This window comes from Pinus tabuliformis, chromosome 1_1, assembly GCF_031772625.1.
Source record: "Pinus tabuliformis cultivar Carrire ecotype Pingquan chromosome 1_1, CPIR1, whole genome shotgun sequence".
NCBI lineage: Eukaryota > Viridiplantae > Streptophyta > Pinopsida > Pinales > Pinaceae > Pinus > Pinus tabuliformis.
Window position 1 is genome coordinate 822,328,639 of NC_142297.1, and position 20,955 is coordinate 822,349,593.

At 40.5% G+C, this 20,955-nt stretch overlaps 1 protein-coding gene across 1 annotated transcript in view; it reads left to right on the forward strand.

Annotated features, from left to right (window-relative positions):
• The window catches only part of LOC149216614 (DNA mismatch repair protein MSH1, mitochondrial-like), a 73,342-nt gene extending 54,253 nt beyond the window's left edge, over positions 1-19,089 (forward strand). Inside the window, exon 7 of the mRNA XM_089391249.1 lies at positions 19,015-19,089. Within this exon, the coding sequence (XP_089247375.1) occupies positions 19,015-19,083 (69 nt within the window). The 3' untranslated portion in view covers positions 19,084-19,089. The remainder of the gene's footprint in view (positions 1-19,014) is intronic.
• Positions 19,090-20,955: the final 1,866 nt, after the last annotated feature.

Below are 20,955 nucleotides of genomic sequence, written 5' to 3' on the forward strand. Positions count from 1 at the left end.
TGAAAAGAAGACGAATATGGAGATTATACCTAGGGATAATGCCACTTATCTCGTGGAAGGAATTGGGGCTGTTACTCTTCACTTAAATCAAGGTCAAACTCTTCATTGACAAGAAGTGTTATATGTACTTGATCTGAAAAAGAATTTGGTCTCTATTTATGTATACCTAGGGATAATGCCACTTATCTTGTGGAAGGAATTGGCGCTATTACTCTTCACTTAAATCAAAGTCAAACTCTTCATTGACAAGAAGTGTTATATGTACTTGATCTGAAAAAGGACTTGGTCTCTATTTCCGCGATGGAAGATAAAGGTTTTAAGTTGACATTCATTGATGGGAAAGCTCGTGTTTGGCAAAGGAACCCAAGAGATGCATTCACTCTTGGATTTAGGGTTGAAGGTCTCTATCAGGTTGGAGGAAGGCCGTTGGGAGCAATGAATTGTGATACTTCTCTTCAATTTGAATTATGGCATTGGAGATTTGCTCACCTTCATTTTAAAGCCTTACCTGATGTAAGGAAGATGGTCACAGGTATGCTCAAATTCAACTTAGATCATGAAGGTGTTTGTCAAGGTTGTGAAGCTGGAAAACATACAAGGGGACCATTCCCCTCAAGTGAAACTCAAACCATCGATATTCTTCAATTGGTCCATTATGATCTATCAAGTATGTTGCTCGTGACATCTTTGGGTGGATATTTGTACTATGCTATTTTTGTGGATGACTTCTCTTGCAAAACATGGATCTATTTCTTAAAGAAGAAGGATGAAGTGTTCAAATGGTTCTACTCTTTCAAAGCCTTGGTCGAGAATCAAACAGTGAAGAAGATCAAAATATTAAGGACCGACAATGGAACCGAATATGAGTCAAATGAATTCAATGACTATTGTAGAGAAGCTGGTATTAAGAGGGAGACCACTACTGCATATACTCTTGAACAAAATGGTGTTGTCGAAAGGAAGAATCGAACTATCATAGAAGCCATCCGTGCTATGCTTCATGACCAAGGTCTACCGAAGTTCTTATGGGGAGAAGTTGCCAACATCGCTCTGTATGTTCAAAACAGATGCCCACATCAAGCTTTGGACTTCAAGACACTCGAAGAAGTTTTCACCGGTAAGAAACTTGATGTTTCTCATTTTAGAATTTTTGGTTGTCCTGTATTTTTTCATGTGCCGAAAGGGAAAAGAAGCAAACTAGATGCATCTGGGAAGAAAGAAACGTTTGTGGGCTACAGTGAAACTTTGAAGGCATATAGAATCTAGAGCCTGGTCAAAGGGAAGTGGAATTAAGTCATGATGTCACTTTCGATGAAGATTCTGCTCTTAGGAAGGTCTGAGATCTTCCTATCCCTAGGAAGGACAATGATGATGCTGATGCTAAAAAGAATGATGAATCTCTGTCTGATGAACCGATGCCCTGATTTTGAAGTCCGATGGATCCCGTGGATCCACCTCCTAGTGAGCCCACTACTTCAAGAAAAATACCTTTGTGGCTCAAAGATATTCTTGAAGATGCTGAGAAACACATTGCACCGAGGGGGAGATTTCGTGAAAGCAAGAAGCCGAATAGGTACCAAGGGTACTTAGTTGCCATGAGTACCATTGTACAATTTGAGCCTTGCACTTTTGAAGAAGTTGTGAAACACCAAGTTTGGAAGGATGAGATGAACGAGGAATATAAGTCGATCATAAAGAATGATGTCTAGGATGTAGTTCCTAGACCCAAGGACAAGTCAGTGGTCACTTCGAAATGGATCTACAAGATCAAACATAGAGCTGATGGGAGTGCTGGAAAGTTCAATGCCAGATTTGTTGCTCAAGGCTTCTCTCAAAAGGAAGGAGTAGACTATGATGAGATATTTGCATCGGTTGCCTGATATACCACCTTCCGTTCGATCATAGTCCTTGCCGCTTTGCAATGATGGAGCCTACAACAGATGGATGTCAAAATTGCCTTCTTGCATGGCTCGCTTAAAGAGGAAGTCTATGTGGAACAACTTGAGGGGTTCGAAGTTCAAGATCGCGAGACACATGTATGTAGGGTGAAGAAATCCCTTTATGGGTTGAAGCAAGCCCCTAGGGCTTGGTATGAGAGGATTGATAGCTATCTTATGAAGCTGGGATTTACAAGGAGCAATGCTGACCGAATCTATACTTCAAGGTTGAAAAGGACAAGCCCCTCATTCTGGTCCTTTATGTGGATGATCTCTTTCTAACAAGTGATGACCCTCTCATTCATCAATGCAAGAGGGAGTTGGCTTCCGAATTTGAGATGAAGTACCTAGGATTGATGCATTACTTCTTAGGGCTAGAGGTCTAGCAAAAGCCAGGTGAGATTTTCCTTTCTCAAGGAAAATACATTGTGAAGCTACTTAGAGATGTTGTGGGATGGTGGATTGCAAGTTCGTGACTACTCTAATGGCACTCAACTTTAAGAAGCTATGTGGAAGTGCTGCAGGGCCCGGATTAGCAAACACTTCCGAGTATCGCCAACTTGTGGGGGCCATGGTGTTCTTGGTCAACTCCCGTCCTGAGATATGCTTCGTTGTGAACACGTTGAGTCACTTTACGGTCGAGTCTAATCACATTCATTGGATTGCTGCTAAGAATCTCTTGAGATATCTCCGGGGCACAATCCACTATGGACTGAGATACACTGTCGGGAATTTGAGGCTGCATGGATATTCAAATGTTGATTGGGCTGGTAGTGTGGTGGATCGTAAGAGCACGTTCGGGTGCTGCTTCTCTTTGGGGTCTGCTTCAATATCTTGGATGAACATGAAGCAACAATCGGTTGCACTAAGCACCATCAAGGTTGAATAGATTGCTGCAAGTATGGCTTGTTGTGAAGCTGTTTGGTTGAGGAAGCTCTTCAGTGAGCTATTTGAGCACGTGTTGGATACCACCGTGATCTTCTGCGACAACTAGAGTGGGATTCACCTATCAGAGAATCCTGTGTTCCATGACCGCTCCAAGCACATTTATATCAGGTACCATTTTATGCGGGATATGGTACAATGGGGAGTAATAAGGCTCCATCACATTAGAATAGATGAGCAGGTCGCAAACATTCTCACGAAGCCTTTGGGGAAGGTCAAATTCTTAACCTTATGAGAGAGACTTGGAGTTGTGGAACGACCCTCCTAGGGTCTCGTATTAGTTGGACACTGAGCTCTGGGAGCTCCTGGGGGCTTGGGGTACTTCTTGGAGCTATGAGCGACCATAGGGTGAGTGGTTCACGTTCCCTTAGTGGTGTGATAGATACAGGGTGAGTAGTGCACCTTCCCCTGTGACAATCCCGTGATGGTTGACATGTGTGTAGGGTGAGTGGTTCACCTTCCCCTACCAGGACACATATATGTAGGGTGAGTGTTTTACATTCCCCTATGATTGACATATGCATAGGATGAGTGGCTCACCTTCTCCTACCGATGCCCCAACACACATCCTACCCACAGAGGCCGAGACTCATGGGAAGTACCTCTCATCTAGCCAATGAGTTGGGAAAAGATGGTTAGGGACCATAGCACTACTGATGAATGCATCGTGTACTGCTGTACTCCCTATGACTAGGATGCATGGTGTTCAACAACTTGATCTGGGATCAAGGACTGGCTTTAGTCAGCGGAGAGTGGTATGATCTTATGACTAACTCTCGATCACTTCTTCTTCATTATTACTTCAGGGTTCAATAGAGTAGAGCAGGGCAGTGATGACAGGGATGATACAAGATGACAGGATGGCATGATGACAGATGGATTGGCAGGTAAAATTCTCCCTAGTTGAGAGGGATTGTTAAAATTGGTAACTAGGGCCAAATTCGACTTTAGGACAACTCATATGATGGAGATGATTATTTCATTGGATTCCTCTTTTCGAGAGGTCCAATTTTGATATGAAGATCATCTCATTCTGACAAGCAGAAATGGAATTTTGAATTTATTTTCTCTCATGCACAAATTGTCAAGGTTGGCCTCAGTCAACTGTAGGCTCAAAAGCCCAATAGATGTGTCTCCTCACCCTCAACGAAGTGTATAAATAGGAGTGACCTCTCTCCTCATTTGGACATCACTCGTTTCATCACATATCTCTCTCTCTCTTCTTGATTGGTTCGTACAACTTGGAGGCAACCTTCTCTACTTCACATGTGTGAAAGGAGGACGAAATTCTGGACTGTTTTGTTGGCCAAAAATTTCAGGGTTATAGGGCAGCGTTGACTAGCGTTGACCCTTGCTGTTTGACCGAGTTTTGATTGCGTTTTGGAGGCAGAAATTTGATTTTTGGAGGCTGCATTTATTGCCATAGATGTCAAGGAGTTTGGGACAGTTTGACCAAGGTTGACTTCAGATTTGATTGTAGAATTTACAACTGCATTTTCTGTCTCCTTTGATTGGTTTGACCGAACTGTTTTTCGGCTGACTTTGACTCGCTTGGAAGGCCGAATTGATCTTTTGTTGACCAAGCTGCTTGGAGGACATTTTGGGGCTGCTTTGACCAATGTTGACTTTTTGGTTAGGGTTGCAGTTCACTGCTGATTTTGACAAGATTGTTTTGGGCAAGTTAATTTGATATTTGTACTCTCTCTGCTGAACTATTGAAGAATAATAAGAAGATTTGATCAAAGGGTTTTCCCACATTGGGGTTTTTCCCTGGCATCTGCCATATATTCTGTCCTCTTGTCTTGGCTTCTCTTTTGCACATGTTTTTATGTTCTATCTGCATTTACTATCAATGTGTTTAAGTTAATGTGATTACTACTTAATATAATTGGAAATTGTCATTGAGTTGATAAAGAACATTGAAGTAAATTGTGCTAAAGTATAGAACATACCATTGTTATCTAAAATTAACAATTATTCAGTGATGCAATGTCTCATTGTGTAAGAGGAAAGAGAGTAGTAGTTATGTAGCTCCCAAATACCTAAGTTTTAATCAATACATTAGGTAATTCATATTAGAAATCATAGGGGTATTGCAGAAGTAGGAAACAATGTCCAAGTAGAGAGTGGTGGTGTTTACAAACACCATTATAGCATTATACAATAATATGTTAAATTTTGCACATAGCCCTTGGATTTTAATTCCTAGCAGATTATTACAGCTCTACTGAATAAAAACACAATTAGATTCTTAACAAAATATTCAATGGAAGCACAATTACACAACCAATCTCAATCGCATATGACACACAATTTTTGCCCAATCAACAATTCATTAAATTAATAAGCTAAACCTACTTGGGTTCCCGTCCTCGGATAATGGCCCAATTGAGGAATTTACAAATACAACAAACCCTAGATCTGATCTAGCTGATCAAATCCTAGATCTATCCTTGATTTACTTGGATGATCTGGATCTCCTATGTTGCATCCATACACTTTCCTCAGACTCGACACACTAGAGTATCTCACCCCTTCACTTGAAAAAAACCTTTCTTAGTGTCTTGTGCCATTATATGGTGTGCCTTTCTCCTCTCTTTAGCCTTGCTTTTATAACTTCTCATTGACCTAAATCCCTAAACCTAATCTCCAAAGTGATAGATGGACAATATTAGATCTCACCTCACTTGAGATCAACGATTGAGATTAGAACATGATCACTAAAGTAAATGCTATACTTTTCCTAAGTTTCTTTAGCTCAATAGGCAACATAATTAATTACGTGCTTTTGTAAGTTAGACAGATGCAATAGTGGCAGTGGCAGGGCCATGGGTAGCAGTACATGATGCAACAACTTCAGAGGATGTTGGGCAGCAGGCCTAGCATCAGCATAAGGACCGATGCGGATGATCAGGGTGATGCTTAGTTAGGAGTATTACTAGAGCACAATCCTCGCTAAGAGGGAGTGTTGGTTTGGGGTAGCATCGGATGTGCTCTAACCTCGAAACTTGGTGGAGAGGCTAAGGCACATGAGATCTCCAATACCTAGAAATGTTTTGGACAGATTCTAAACAGTTTGGGATATATAAAATTATTAATATTTTTAATCGAGTCCCTGAGTCTAAACTTAGAGAAAATAAAATATTAATGTGAATTAATATAAAACTATGTTAGAAGGGTCCAAAAGTCATGGATCAAGCCAGAGTTAATATTAGTCGTTGATTAGGGATTTAATCTCAGCCGTTGATTTGCTAACGAGAAAAGTATAAGAGGAGGCTTGAGGGTCACTTGGAGAACACACCGAGTTGATCAAGATTTCGATTTTCTGGGGCTGGGTTTGCTGAGGAAGTCGAAAGAGTGATCAGAGTTGCAGCTGAGGGGTAGTGAATACAAAAGCAAAGAGGCAGAGATAGTACCAAGAGGATCAACACAGAAGTTAGGAGAGAGGGACGCAGAGCCAGCCAGGGGTTCACACAGAGCCGGCTAGGGCTCACGCAGAGTCAACCAGGAGCTACGCGGTGCCTTAGAGAGCCAGCGTGGGTGACGTAGAGGCTCTAAGGGTTGACGTAGTGCCTCTAGAGGCTGACGTAGGGGGAGCTAGGGTGACGCTGGGCCAGAAAGGGCTGACGCAGTCCCTAGAGGCTGACGTTAGGGTTTTCGTGGGGCAGATTGGAGCTGGGAGCTGTCGGAGTGTTTATTCGGGGTTTTAGCCGAAACATCTGTCTCCCACTGAGAGGTACTACCGTCGAGATTATTCTCTGTTGGGTGAGACGGTTTTCGCACCCAGATTGTGTTTTGAAACTGCTTAATAATTAAAACCCTTAGATAGCTACACCGGTTTTCCCGCATTGGGTTTTTTCGGGGACATTGGTCCAAAAACAACGGTGTCACTTGTGTGCTTGTTTTGTTTTCTCTTGTTTTGTGTACTTGTATTTATTTTCAGTATTTACATGGTAAATAACTTGTTAATTAATGAGAACAAGTAGGCAGAAATAAATCAGAAAAGTACATGAAGGGTTTCTAACAGTTAGACTTAGAAAATCCAACTCTCATTACTAGAGCAAGTATCCTAAAGTGATTTTGGGCGACCTCTGCATGCCTAGATGCCTATGCAAAAGTTCTTGCCCGAGCTAAAACATCAACATAGCTCACCTTGATAGAAAATGTATCTACATACACAAGCTCTTCACACTTTCTTCATGATATGGATTGATCCAAGTGACGAGCTATTTATAAACTTGAGTACGTAACCAATCTGTTGAAGTTTCTAAGTTTACTTAGTTAGAAAGCCTCCATGCACTTTATCTGATTTATTTCTACCTACTTGTTATTTTCCTTAACAAGTTATTTACAATGTAAATACTGAAAATAAACACTAGTGCATGCTCAACATATTATAGATCAACAACTAAAAGAAACAGAAACAAACACACCATATGACACCATTATTTTTGGACTAATGTCCCCGGAAAAACCCAATGTGGGAAAATCGGTGCAGCTATCTAAGGGTTTTCTTATTAAGAAATATCAGAGTACAATCTGGGTGTTGAAATTGGCCTACCCAACAAAGAATTTCCTTGGCAGTAATACCTCTCAATTTCTGACAAATTTACTGGTTGAAACCTTAGATAATCCTTCTGGCATCTACTTAGCACCAATCTGCCCCAGAAACCCCAGTGTCAACCTCTCTCTGGACTGCGTCATCCCTCTAGCCCTTTGTGTCAGCAACGCTGGCCTCTCTGAGGCTCTGCGCAGCGCCCGGATGCCTCTGCGTGAGCCCTGGCTGGCTCTGCGTCACTCTCCTTGGCTACTGCGCTGCTGTCTTGGCACTATCTCTGCCTCTCTGTACTCAAATGCCCCTCAGCTGCATCTCCCGATCACTAATTCTATCTCTCTTAGCAAACCCCGCTCTAGAGAATAAAATGACTGATCACTCCGGTGTGCTCTCCAAGTGACCCTCAAACCTCCTCTTATACTTTTTCTGTTGACATATCAACGGCCGAGATTAAGTCCCTAATCAACGGCTAAGATTAGATCTGGCTTGATCCATGTCTTTTGGACCATTCTAACACAGATTCATATTAATACACATTAATATTTTATTTTCCCTAAGTTTAGACTTAGGGACTCCATTAAAAATATTAATTATTTTAATATCTCCTAATCTGTTTAGAATCTGCCCAAACCCTTTCTGGGTATTGGAGATCTCATGTGCCCCAACCTCTCCACCAAATTTCGTGGCTAGAGCACATTCGATGCTACCCCAAATCAACACTCCCTCTTAGCGAGGACTGTGCTCTAGCAATACTCCTAACAGAGTATTGCTCTGATCATCCAACATCGGTACTTGTGCTGATGCTTGGCCTTCTTGCCCAACATCTTCTGCACTACTGTATCCTGTACTACTGCCCATGGTTTTGCCACTGCCACTGCTGCATCTATACGACAACTCCCTCTGCATCCGTGCGGTTGTTGGTCCTTTCTCCCAGCACTGCATCTGCACTGCACCTCCTCCAACTGACCTTCTTGTTGGGCTAGAGACACCCACTGATGCTAAAGCTCCGTTTGCCGCTGACAAGTGCTCCCTCTCTGATCTCTGCACTGCTGCAACAACTCCCTGCATCTCGCATTGTTGCACACCTCTCTGTGCCATCCTGCACTGGTGCAACACTCCTGTGCCTCTCTCACTGCTGTAGCCTGCTAGCCTCGCGTTTCTTGGGACACCTGCACTGTAGCCCTCTCTGCCGCTCCATCCGCATCCGTCTCGACTCTCTACCCGATTCAGCCAGTCTTGCTACTCCTCTTCAAGGCTCCCGTAGCAAGGTCTAATCCAAGAGGGTGGGTACCTCAAGGATCCTGCCCCTCATCGCCTGTAGTCCGCCTGACTACAACTCGATGTCTCTCCGCTTCCGCTCAAGTGGTGCGTGTGCACTCATGGCATAGTCATTGTCTGTCAAAATTTCCTTCTTTGCCCATGCTGGCACTGCCTTAGTCTCGGATGACTCTCCCTTACTCCTCTTCCTTGGACACTGGGTTGCATAATGACCCAGCTCCCCACAGTGGTAGCACTTGATCTTGGAGAGATCTTTCTTCTTTCGCTTCAATTGATTTCCCTCAGATGCTAGGGCCACATCTTCCTCCTCCTGCTTGACTTTGATCCCCTTGCTGCTGCTACCCATCTTCTACTGCCCTCTGATCTCTTCCTGGCGAAGAGCTGCCCACATCTCGTCCCAAGGTGGAGGTGTCCCTCTGCCCAGTATACTCTGGACAAATACCTCCCAGTCTTTTGAGACAACATTCAGGGCTATCCTCACCATCAGCTCCTAATTCGGTGTTGCCCCTATAGCAGTCAACAGATCCCGGATCTCATTTAGTCCTCTGAGGAAGGTGTCAATCGGTTCCCCCTTCTTCATCTTATACGACTTCAACTGATTCTCAAGTAGCATTCTTCTCTGCACAGATGTATGCTGGTACAACTTCTTGAGAGCCTCCCACATTTCAAATGCTGTTTCCTTCTCGGCTATGTGTGGTACTACATGATCCTTGACCCCGTCAAGGATAATGTTCTTGGCCCTCGCCATCGCCTCCTCGTACTTGTCATTATCATTGGGGTCAACTGGGATAGCTATTACCTTCAAGGCGAAGTTCTTGACACGATTCCTGTCAAGTACGGATAAGATTCTGGCCTTCGAGACTGCGAAGTTCGATGCTCCGTCCAGTCTATCCTGGTCTCTTACTCCATGTAGTGCCATGATGCTCCTCTACTTCCCTCCTGGAGGTTCTTTGTTCGACTCCTCTGAGTCTCTACTTCCCATCTGGAAGTTCTCTTCTGGACTCCCTCTAAGTCCTGATTTCCCTCCTGGAAATCCTTCTGCCACTGTTGAGATGCCCCCTACTTTGATCGTCTTGTGCAACCGCACCACTCACCGGGTTCCTCGGCTAGAAACCCTCGGTAGAAACTCCTCTAGCCTTGCTTTGTCAGGTACTATTCTGACTACAATACCTCACCAGTTCCCTCTGCGATATTCCCGCAGCCTTCTAAACCCCACCAACCTGAAGGTGAGAGCTCCTAGGCTTTGCGCAATCCTGACACCAGCAACCTGGCCTCCTCAGCCAACTGTGTTAGCCCTCCCAGCTGCTGCGTGGCTCTGCGTGAGGCTTCTTTGCCTTCCTTAGCCTCTGCGCTACCTTTTCCCGGCTCACCCTTGATGACGCAGGCACTGTGTCACCCTTCCTTGTTGCTGCTCTGCTAGAAACAACTTTTGTCACCTCGAGACAGCTGTTCTATGCTGCTATTGCTCCGCTCCGCTGATGTCCTTTAGTTCTCCTGTGATCTGCAATCACGCTTTGATACCATGTTGAAGTTTCTAAGTTTGCTTAGTTAGAAAGCCTCCATGCACTTTATCTGATTTATTCCTGCCTACTTGTTATTTTCCTTAATAAGTTATTTACAATGTAAATACTAAAAATAAACACTAGTGCATCTCAACATATTATAGATCAACAACTAAAAGAAACAGAAACAAACACACCATATAACACCATTATTTTTGGACTAATGTCCCCGGAAAAACCCAATGTGGGAAACCGATGCAACTATCCAAGGGTTTTCTTATTAAGCAATATCAGAGTACAATCTCGGTGCCGAAACTGGCCTACCCAACAGAGAATTTCCTTGGCAGTAATACCTCTCAGTTTTTGACAAATCTACTGGCTGAAACCTTGGATAATCCTTCTGGCAGCTACTCAGCACCAATCTGCCCCATAAACCACAGCGTCAACCTTTCTTTGGATTGGGTCAGCCCCTCTCTGTCTCACGCTTGCCCTGCGTCACACCAGATTGGTTTGCGTCAGCCCTGGGAGGCGCTACGTCACCCCAAATTGGTTTGCGTCAGCCCTGGGAGGCCCTGCGTCAACCCTTTGGCCCTTTGTGTCAGCAACGCTGGCCTCTCTGAGGCTCTGCGCAGCTCCCTGTTGCCTCTGCGTGAGCCCTCGCTGGCTCTATGTCACTCTCTCGGGCTACTCCACTGCTCTCCTGGCACTATCGCTGCCTCTCTGTCTCTCTGTACTCAAATGCCCCTCAACTGCATCTCTCGATCACTAATTCTATCTCTCTTAGCAAACCCTGCTCTAGAGAATAGAATGACTGATCACTCTGGTGTGCTCTCCAAGTGACCCTCAAGCCTCTTATACTTTTTCTGTTGACATATCAACAGCCGAGATTAAGTCCCTAACCAACGACTAAGATTAGATTTGGCTTGATCCATGTCTTTTGGAACATTCTAACACAGATTCATATTAATACACATTAATATTTTATTTTCCCTAAGTTTAGACTTAGGGACTCTATTAAAAATATTAATTATTTTAAAATCTCCTGATCTGTTTAGAATGGCCCAAACCCTTTCTGGGTATTGGAGATCTCATGTGCCCCAAACTCCCCACCAAATTTCGTGGCTAGAGCACATCCAATGCTACCCCAAATCAACACAGTCTCCTTAAAAAAGGTTCTAAATCTAAGGATGCAATCATTACCTTTTGTAGGTTGACACTTAGTGTAGATAGGAAATTTGCTCTGTCTAGAATAGCCATGTTGTACCATCAAACTTCCTCATATCTAATATGGGATCGAAGTAGTTTCTTGGTCTGAAATTGAATTCATGTTTTGGGGGATCTTGACGTAATGAATACTCTTGCTAGTGGAAATCCTTTTGTTCCCCTGATGTGCTGATAAGTCACCTTTTTGCTTTTTGGAAGGAGGACTTGCATTTGAGAGATATTTTAGTTACCCAATTTTTGTCCTCATGGTTTTCTGAAACTCTTTAAACATGCTCAGTGTTCAGTTTTGCTTTATTCTACTTGAGGTCTTCAGGAGTTGACTTGTGATTATCTTCAAACTTTTGAAAGTCCTCCTTGAGTTCTTTACTAGTGGACTGGTTCGTATTCTGAAAATTTTGAAACCCTGTTTTGCTAACCTTATTTTGTAGGTCAACCTTCGTTGCTGTTATAGTTTTCATGGTTATGATTCTCTGTTCAAAACTGAACAAGTAAAATTCCAAATCGTCATTCTCCTCATATGTCATGAATGAGCCTTTGGAAGCCTTTGCTAGAGTAACATTTGGCTTATCACCTTACTGCAGCTGGCGTTCAAATTAGCTATGTGGATGTGGTTACAATGCCCCAACCATTCAGTATTTATCCTAAGTTGTCAAAATCCTTTAATCAATATATTCTCCTTTATTTACCTTTCCTACATTTTTTGAATCTCCTCAAGTAGACCTTCAAATCGGAAGTGATGCTAATGTTAAGTTAGCATGCCTTTAAAGCCCTTATTCAGGGATTGCTTTGCAGTCTGACCTTGTAAGTGATGTATCTCTGAAATTTCTGCACTGTTGAGTCTGAACTTTCAGCCTGTAATAACGTGGCATTTCTTCTTCTCAATGTTACTATCTCACTGAATTTGGATGTGCCAAAAAAAGCCATGTTCAATGTGCCAACACTTGCTGTTTCTCACCTTCATTTGGAGAATGTGGTTGTACAAATTATAACTTTGTTGTCAATTTTACGTCCACAACCTTCATTTTTGGACTTGCAATAGTCTAGTCTTTCCTCTTTTCAATATAGTGTCCTTTGAATTGGACCTCACAATCTCAGTATACACTTGTTTTAGTAACCCTTACTATTTTTAGCTCAGATTTAGGATTGAACAAAAGAACAAAGTTGATTGCACCTTTCAAATACTCGTGACTATTCTGCTGATATTTGTACCAGATATATTTTCGTGTTTCCTTTGTCCACGCCTTCAATTCCCACTTGATTTAGAGCCCCCAAAGAAAAAGTTATAAAAAAATGTGCAAGGTTTTGTTGGAAGGTGCCAAAAGCAAGAATTGTCCACTTTGATACCAAGTGTTATGGACGATATAATGATACAAGTATAAGAAACACCTAATTCAGCAATGCCACTCCTAAATGAGGTGGATGATGAATGAATAAGAATCCTTTTTGAGTGGGCAACTTCGTATTGCAAGATATTCAAGTGCAGATCACAAGATGATTATTTAGTTCAAGATATTAAGAGGGTTAGGAGGCATCCTACAATAGAAATCAGTAATATTCCTTTCGGAATCTTTAGTTAAAATCTTGAACAGTTCGTCCAGGAAAATACACCATAATAAAATTGCATAGTACAAATAAAATTGCAGTTGTAAATGAAACTAGAAAAGCTGCAACTTAAAATAAACATGAGACATAAGCAGCAAACTCAGCTTTATTTTTTTAACTAAATATGTGATTACATAAGAATAGTTGAGGTGAAGGCCTCCAAAATAGCTGCAGCTATACTGAATCTGGCCTCCCAAATCTGAACTGGAAATGACGCCCAAATTGGAGATTTGGATGATCCCCACTCCAATCCACAGATTTGCTCTAGATCTGCTCACGTTGCATGATGATGCTCCGTGTGATTTCTGACTAAAATCTCCTCAATAGTGGGTTGGGTTTTTGTCCAACTCACACAAGGAAACCCAAGGGTTTTCATCCCGAGGCTCTCTGATCCTGAAACCCAATAATCCAAGATGTTCCCAAATGATTTGCTCCCCCTCCTTTTAAAGATTGGATGGATCATTCTACAGCCTTCTAGAAGCACTTTTATTTTATTATTTTATTCCATTCTAGAAGCCTATCCCTTTTTATTTGAATATTTAAGTCACTTCTCCCCTTTTTGGCCTTTTCTTCCGATTAGGCACTTTTCCCCTCTTAATTTAATAAAGTCACTTTTAAATCCTGGGAAACGATTAATCGGCCAACATGCCTTATCCGACCATTTAAAGTAACATTTCACCATCCCATCTTGTTGATCTCCTCATCCCGGTTCCATTGAGGTATTACACTAAGGTGTTTCTCCAAATAATCCGCTCCAAATAACACCTTTAGCATATTTAATTAAAATATGCTTGATAATATCCCCATTTTACGGGAATCGTTGGAATGCAATGGAACCAAGGATGAATTGTGCGAGACTAAACTTGATGATGAAATACAACAAGCGAACCCTGTTGGACCCCATCAAACTCCGCCAAAACTCTTTGGGCCCACAGATGACATGATTGCTCTTTTGACCTGGCTATCTCCAACCTTGGAAGTCCATCCTAACTGCATCATAAGGGAAATAAAAAATGGGAACATTATATAATCCTACCTATTTCTAGTTGATATAATGATAATAAATGAAGGTGTTGACGGTGTTGGAACCCGCTAACATACGGGGGATCTTCTCGATATGAGGTCCTAATTAGCTCTCATACTGTTTGGTGTAGGAGTTCCATTTAGAAATATGGCTTGACTGCCATTAACTTAGAGATTTGCCTTGGCTTAAGCAACTAGCATGAGAGAGTAGCGCGCATGTGCTTTTGAATGAGCAAGGGAGTGTGCTTTGTGGAATGTTCGATTGTAAATGTATCAAGGTTCTTTTACTGCAAGGAAAAAAAGTGAGCCTCTAAAAGAGAAGTAATAGTAATAATCCAGTAGAGACGCACACATATAAACAAAGAAGAATCATTAGACATCAAGTGAAATAGTTCACGTAGATGGTACGATCATTAAAATCATCACAACACATCTTCAACAAGCTGAGCACCATAGTGACTGAAGTAGTTCAATTACTTTAGCACATATGAAAGCCAACATAAGCCGTAAACATTAGAAGAATAGTCTCAAAACATCCACGATCCATGCATGAAAATGTGCCGACTGAATGGCTTCAAGTATTAAGCAAAAGTTTTAAGATACATGAGTACAATGAACATCACTATCTCCATCGTGGAGCGTTAGAGCCACTACTTGCTCCCTGAAAGTACTATCTCTATCTCCCTAATGCCTTATGGGAGAATCCAAGGTGAAAATTCCTTTGCTTGAGTAATCAGGCTCCTTTGCTTGAAACCCTCTGCGTTAGCTTGTTGAGACTCTATGCAGCCTCTCTGGCCTTCTGCATCACTCCTGCAGCCTCTGCGTGGATGACGTAGGCCCTGCTGGCTCTGCGCAGTCTCTACTGCCTTTGTGTGGCTTCCTCTGGCCCCGCGTCTGCCTTTTCTGCCTCTTGTGCTGATCTCTTTATCTCTCTGTTCCGTTCTTGTTGCCTCCTGACTACTCTCCAGACCACTAGTTCAATTTCTCAGCTAACCCCGCTCCAGAAATTGAACTGATTGGTCTCCCTCAGTGTGTTCTCCAAGTGACCCTCAAGCCTCCTCTTATACTTTTCTCGTTGACAAATCAACTGTCGAGATTAAGTCCCTAATCAACGGCTAAGATTAGATTTGGCTTGATCCATGACTTTTGGACCATTCTAACACAGTTTTATATTAATACACATTAATATTTTATTTTCCCTAAGTTTGGGCTTAGGGACTCCATTAAAAATATTAATTATTTTAATATCTCCCAAGTTGTTTAGAATCTGCCCAAACCCTTTCTGGGTATTGGAGATCTCATGTGAATTAGCCTCTCCACCAATTTTCGTGGCTAGAGCACATCCGATGCTACCCCAAATCAACACTCTTGGTGGGTGCAAGGTGCACTTCAGAACAAGGATGGGGTCCTGACTAAGGCTTAAGAGTGCACCATGCACTCTCCTAGCCCTAGTGGGCTAACTTGTGTAACCAAAATTTCTCTAACTCTGAAAGATAAAACAAGGGGCAAACACAATGAGTTTAGACATAAAATCAAGTGCGACACATACCAACTCGTCAATAAGACTTTGACAGGATCAACCAACGATAAACACACATCAAAACGCTAGTTTACAAATACTCCCCAAGTACAATAAGGAAAGTGCATGCGAATGCGACCCAAAGTGTTGTTTTACAAAAAACAAAGATATTGTAACTATGAAGTGTACTAGAGATGTTCTAAACAATGGGACAATCACAACACTTAGGAATGATCAATAACACTTGAAACATGTGGAATGACTTGAAACAACACTTGATGACCAAAGCGACACTTATGATAGTTTGGTAGGCTCCAAAATTTGAATGTAGTGAAGTTTTGGAGGGTGTTGTAGCAGTGATAACAGAAGGCTAAGACTGGGGCTTGACAAGTAATTGTAAAATGTGAAAGATCCAAGATTGTTCATGCACGGGGAAGGAGCAATGGTCAAGGAAAGGGAGAACGTGGTAGGAAAATTGAGAACTCAGGAAGACAAGTTGAAGATTGGCTTGTGTTACTGCCCAAATTGTATGAACGTGATAAGAGCCCCAATCTACAACACACAAAACAATGGAAACCTTTGAGGAAGGTCACCCATTGTCACCTCAGTAACTTGTCCAATTACTTTAGGTTGGCTTTCATCTGACTCAAGGGGGCTTCCCTATTATGATCACTAAGTCTTAGTCGAATGAGCATAAGGTGATATCAATAGTGGCGTCAGTAAAACGTTTTTTTTGGAGATGCTCCAAAAATCATAGTTCTCCCTCTTAAACAGAGGGATTTGTGGCTGAGTAAGGTTGATGTTACCATTGTTTTGGTGGTCAGTAATCCTTTAACCTAGAGATATTCTCCATTTTAAACTTGTCCAGTTGATGGGTTTGTAGATAAAGCCTCTTACAAATTTGTTAAGTTAGTGATTGCTACATGCTTTGTAATTGGCTAGCTTTGATACCAATTGAAAGTTAATTAAAAAGAATATACAATGGAATTTTCAATAAACATGAGAGTGTGGTATTCAATAAACAACATCAATTAAAGAGCAATACTAAAATGGACTTGAAAATGCTTTTGCAACAATGAATGAAGCGATTTCTTTCTTCATTTGTTCTCATTTCCATCAGTGGGTTACATTAATAATAGATATCTGGTGCAAAAGAATTGTTAGCAATTAATTTAAAAGTAGAAATAGAGCTTATGCATGCTCTGCATAATTTATTAGCCAAAACTGGAATTGTAGGCCTTATTCTCAATCTAAAATTAACTATTTTCAGGGTCAATGCTTGTACTTTCCTTTAGGGACACCATTTTGATGAAAGACACCAATGCATTGAGTATTGAAAAATTCTAATAATTTGGAATGAATTTTTGATGAAATAACATGGAATTTATTATGAGCCATTTATCTTAACATATTATACATGGAAAATCATGCAATTTCTTGAGTTTTGGTTTCACAAATCATGTCTTCAAACAACCTTTTACCAAGTCATCCTGCCATGCATACCTCTAATCCAAATTTAGTTTAATTTTTTTTGAGCGTAACGACATACTACTATAAGGCGAAAGGTATTTTCTTTTTTTGCTTGACATTGTAAGCAAATACTTAGACCTTGTTTCCCTATGAAGCCCCACATTAGAATCTTATTCTTTAGAGGCAATCATAGAAATATACAAGTAGTCCTCTGAGCTTGAAGCTTCCAGAATTGCTTCCATCACCAAGAGTGACCTTGTTCACTTGTCTCAAAATTTTCCTTGTAATCTAGATTTGTTGAGTACTTATTGTTTGAAGGACTAGGCTAAACAACTAGGCTCTACCTTTAGTGTGATGTGACTTATTAACATACTTTTGCAACATAATTGCATGAGGACCCTCCTGACTGATGTCTTGGGCTTGTGACCACATATTAGTAGTTGTTAGATCTTGCACATGGTAAAGGGTTTAGAAGCTTGAAACGTCAACTTATCAACAAAATTCTCCAAAGGATCCTTACATCCTAGTAGGGCATTAGAGCCAATCCGAACCTAAGAATCATTCCCAAGCTGTTGAGTTAGGAATTTTCCAATCACTAGGAAAGTTCCAGTTGGAGTCTTCTAGTGATTAGACGCATTCTTGTTACTCTTGGTCTTTGATTCCAATCAATAAGATAGCTTAACTTAATATGTATTCTTTCTAGATTTTTTCTTCACAAACTATCTTTAGTCAAAGCCCCTGATATATCTGTTGCAACTAAATAAATCTAGATATATTTAAATTCTTCAACCCCCACCCACTAGTCTCTTTTGGCCTAGCTAGTACTTGCCACTTAATCAATGGAATTTTATCATATCAATTCTAGATGTTTGTAACAATGCTTATACTATTTTTCTCTTTGGATGAAGGCAGTTGACAATTCTTGTGTATTAATTTGCGGGGCATATCTTTTATCGACCATTTCCCACATATTTGAAAGAGTTCTAGTTCGTTGTATTTATTATTGGAGTTGTCCTTAGTGCGACTTTTTGTACTTTCCGGTGCTGGAATCGAGCGGAAAACTTTGAGGTGAAATCTTGATTTGTGTTATTTAAACTAGTTTTTTGACTGTATATATCGATTCAACACCTTGAAAAACCCCTAGGACATTTTGATTGTGTAGGGTTATCCATCAAACTTGTGATTTCAATAACTTCCTGCCGGATTTTAGAGAAATTTTGAACGGGAAAACCGATAGGAAAAGCTTCCAAAAATTCACACTAAAGACAACTCGTCTATTATCCATTTTTTTGTTGCATAGGTTTGTTTTTCCATTTGGGTGTTGGCATTAAGAATTGCTCTATTATTGTTTCTGCATTGAATTCAAGAAGAAAATATATTGTTTGAAATCGTAGACATGATAAATCTATGAACAAAATTTTCTTTAGAAGGTTGCTAAGCACATAGATCCGTGATTTGTTCATGTATATCTACATTTTGATCCAACTAGAAGCAAGGTTTGAAGTAACAAATATATGTAAACTTTGAAGTAATAGATCTTACATGTTTTGGGTGCCCTTATATTTCGTTATTTTTTTTTGAAAGTCAACAAGTACTAGAGAGACTTCAATAAAAGATCACTTTTGAAGCATCACCTTTCTCTTCTTTTCCATGAAGATTTTTTTTTATTAATTGTTTGTGTTTATTCTTACCCGAGAAAGATTTGTGGTATGAAGGGCTATGCAAGCATAGTATGGACTATTATGTTGTTTCTTTTCTTGTCTATATATTGATATAGTCTGGGTTTATCATTTAAATTATTGTTGGGAGAAACTATTTTTTTGCTTTGATTTAAACCATTTTTTTAGTGTTATCTATTATATATGTTGAATTTCTAACTGAATTACATATTAGAATGTGATAGAACCTCATTTTGATATTACGATTAACTATTGACAATGTTGATGATGTTTGTTGTAGTGTGTTGTCGAGGAAGTTCAAGGCCCAAGCCTAGCCCGAACTCGTAAGGAACGTTTTGTTTCAGGGTAAGTAAAATGTTCATAACATCCTATGAATTAGTAAATAATTATGTAAGAACACAGTTTCAAGAATCAATGGTAGTGAAAGTTGGATAACTCTAAAAAGGAGATGGGTTGAATGGGTAATGGGATGAATTTTGATTAACGAGATAAATCATGTGTGTATACTGATACTAGAGTTGATAATGAAAAGAGATCATATCAATTTTTGTGGGTAGGAAAAGTTAGTGTGCATTAAAGTATGTGTTGAAGTGAAGAAAGAATTGAAACCCTTTTCGGTTGGAGATCCTATGTGAGTGGATATAGGAATTCATTATTTTATAGAGTGCATATAGTAGCATATGATGGTTGCTTGATTGTTTTATTGGCTTCAATATATTTTTGGTCTCCTTCTAGGTAGATCTAGAAGTTGAATTCATGTTATCTATGGTTTCCTATCTATAGCTATAATGTGCCTTGTGTGTGTTGAAGACATTACCAGTGCATTGTTACATATGGATTGATAATTATTTTTCATATTCGTCACCTTTTTTTTATATGCATATAACTATAATGTAATGTTTGAGATGTTGGTGTTTATAACTTTGAAACCTCACTCAAACCAAAACAAGAATTGTGATTTTCACCTTATTGCATATGTTACCATTCCTTTGTAGAAGGGAGATATTGATCTTTCAATTTATTATACAATAAGTAAAATAACAATGAAAAGAATTATTCAACAACATATTGAGAGGTATTGGGGATGATGTTTTCTCTTCAAAAGTTTTGAATTTATTTATTTTATTTATATTGAGTATCATTTTTTTCCACTGGAAAAATCGTAATTTTATTCATTATGAGTAAAATTACATGTTGTAGATGCTGTAATAGCATATGCTGTAACAAAACTTGTCCTGCTAAAATCAGGAGCTAATAATCAATCAATAGTTTATCTAGGCTTTCCTACCCTTCTTTTTTTCCATTTTCCACTAGCCTTCATTGTTAGGCGGAGCTGTTACAATAATCATTTGTGCTTCATTTGTGGCAGCCATGATGTCTTTTTCAGAATCTGAGCTTGTTGATGAGTATGCTCGCTTGCTGCCTCCAATTTCCTGCCCGGAGTTCTCATATTGCTGCTGTGGGTTACTTGCATTTGTATCTATTGCTCCTTCAATCAGATTTTCATTATTCTGTAGGTGGTGTGGATAGCTTTCTTTGCTGATTTCTGGATTATTCCTTCCGTCTTCATCTTCTTGTAGAATGCTGGTGGTTTCTGCATTCTTTTCCTCTTCTATATCCTCTGCCCATGTGGCTGTAAATTGCCATCCTTTCGGCTTTGGTGGTTGTCTCCTTTTCCTATCTTTTTTGTTTTGTGGGCATGCACTCTGAAGATGACCTGTTTGTCGACATATGCGACAGCGGAAGGCAGTGTTTTCATAATCCAGTGGTTGTGCCCATTGCTTTCCATTATGGATTAGGAGAATGTGCTCTGGTAGGCCTTGACGGAGGTCTACCTTCACACATATCCTGGCAAATGTGTAGATATCCTTGGATAGGCGCTCATGATCTACTTTTAAAAAAGATCCCAGGGTGTTGCCAATTCCTTCCAGTACTTTGTAGTGCCAAAAGTGTATAGGTAGGTTAAACAATTTTACCCAGACTGGCATTTTGGTGACCACCATGCTGTTTGGATCGAAATCTGGGAACCAAGATTTCAAGAAAAGGCTAGCGTTTCCCCAAAACCATGGTCCCTCGTTCAAAGCATATTCTTTGTCCATTATGGTGTCAAATTTGACAATAAAGAATCCCTTTGAGAGAGATGGACATCCAGTTTTCTGTCCATATGGAGTAAATCCATTGACGAAGGGCTTCCAGTTTGGGCCAAAATCCATTGAACCTG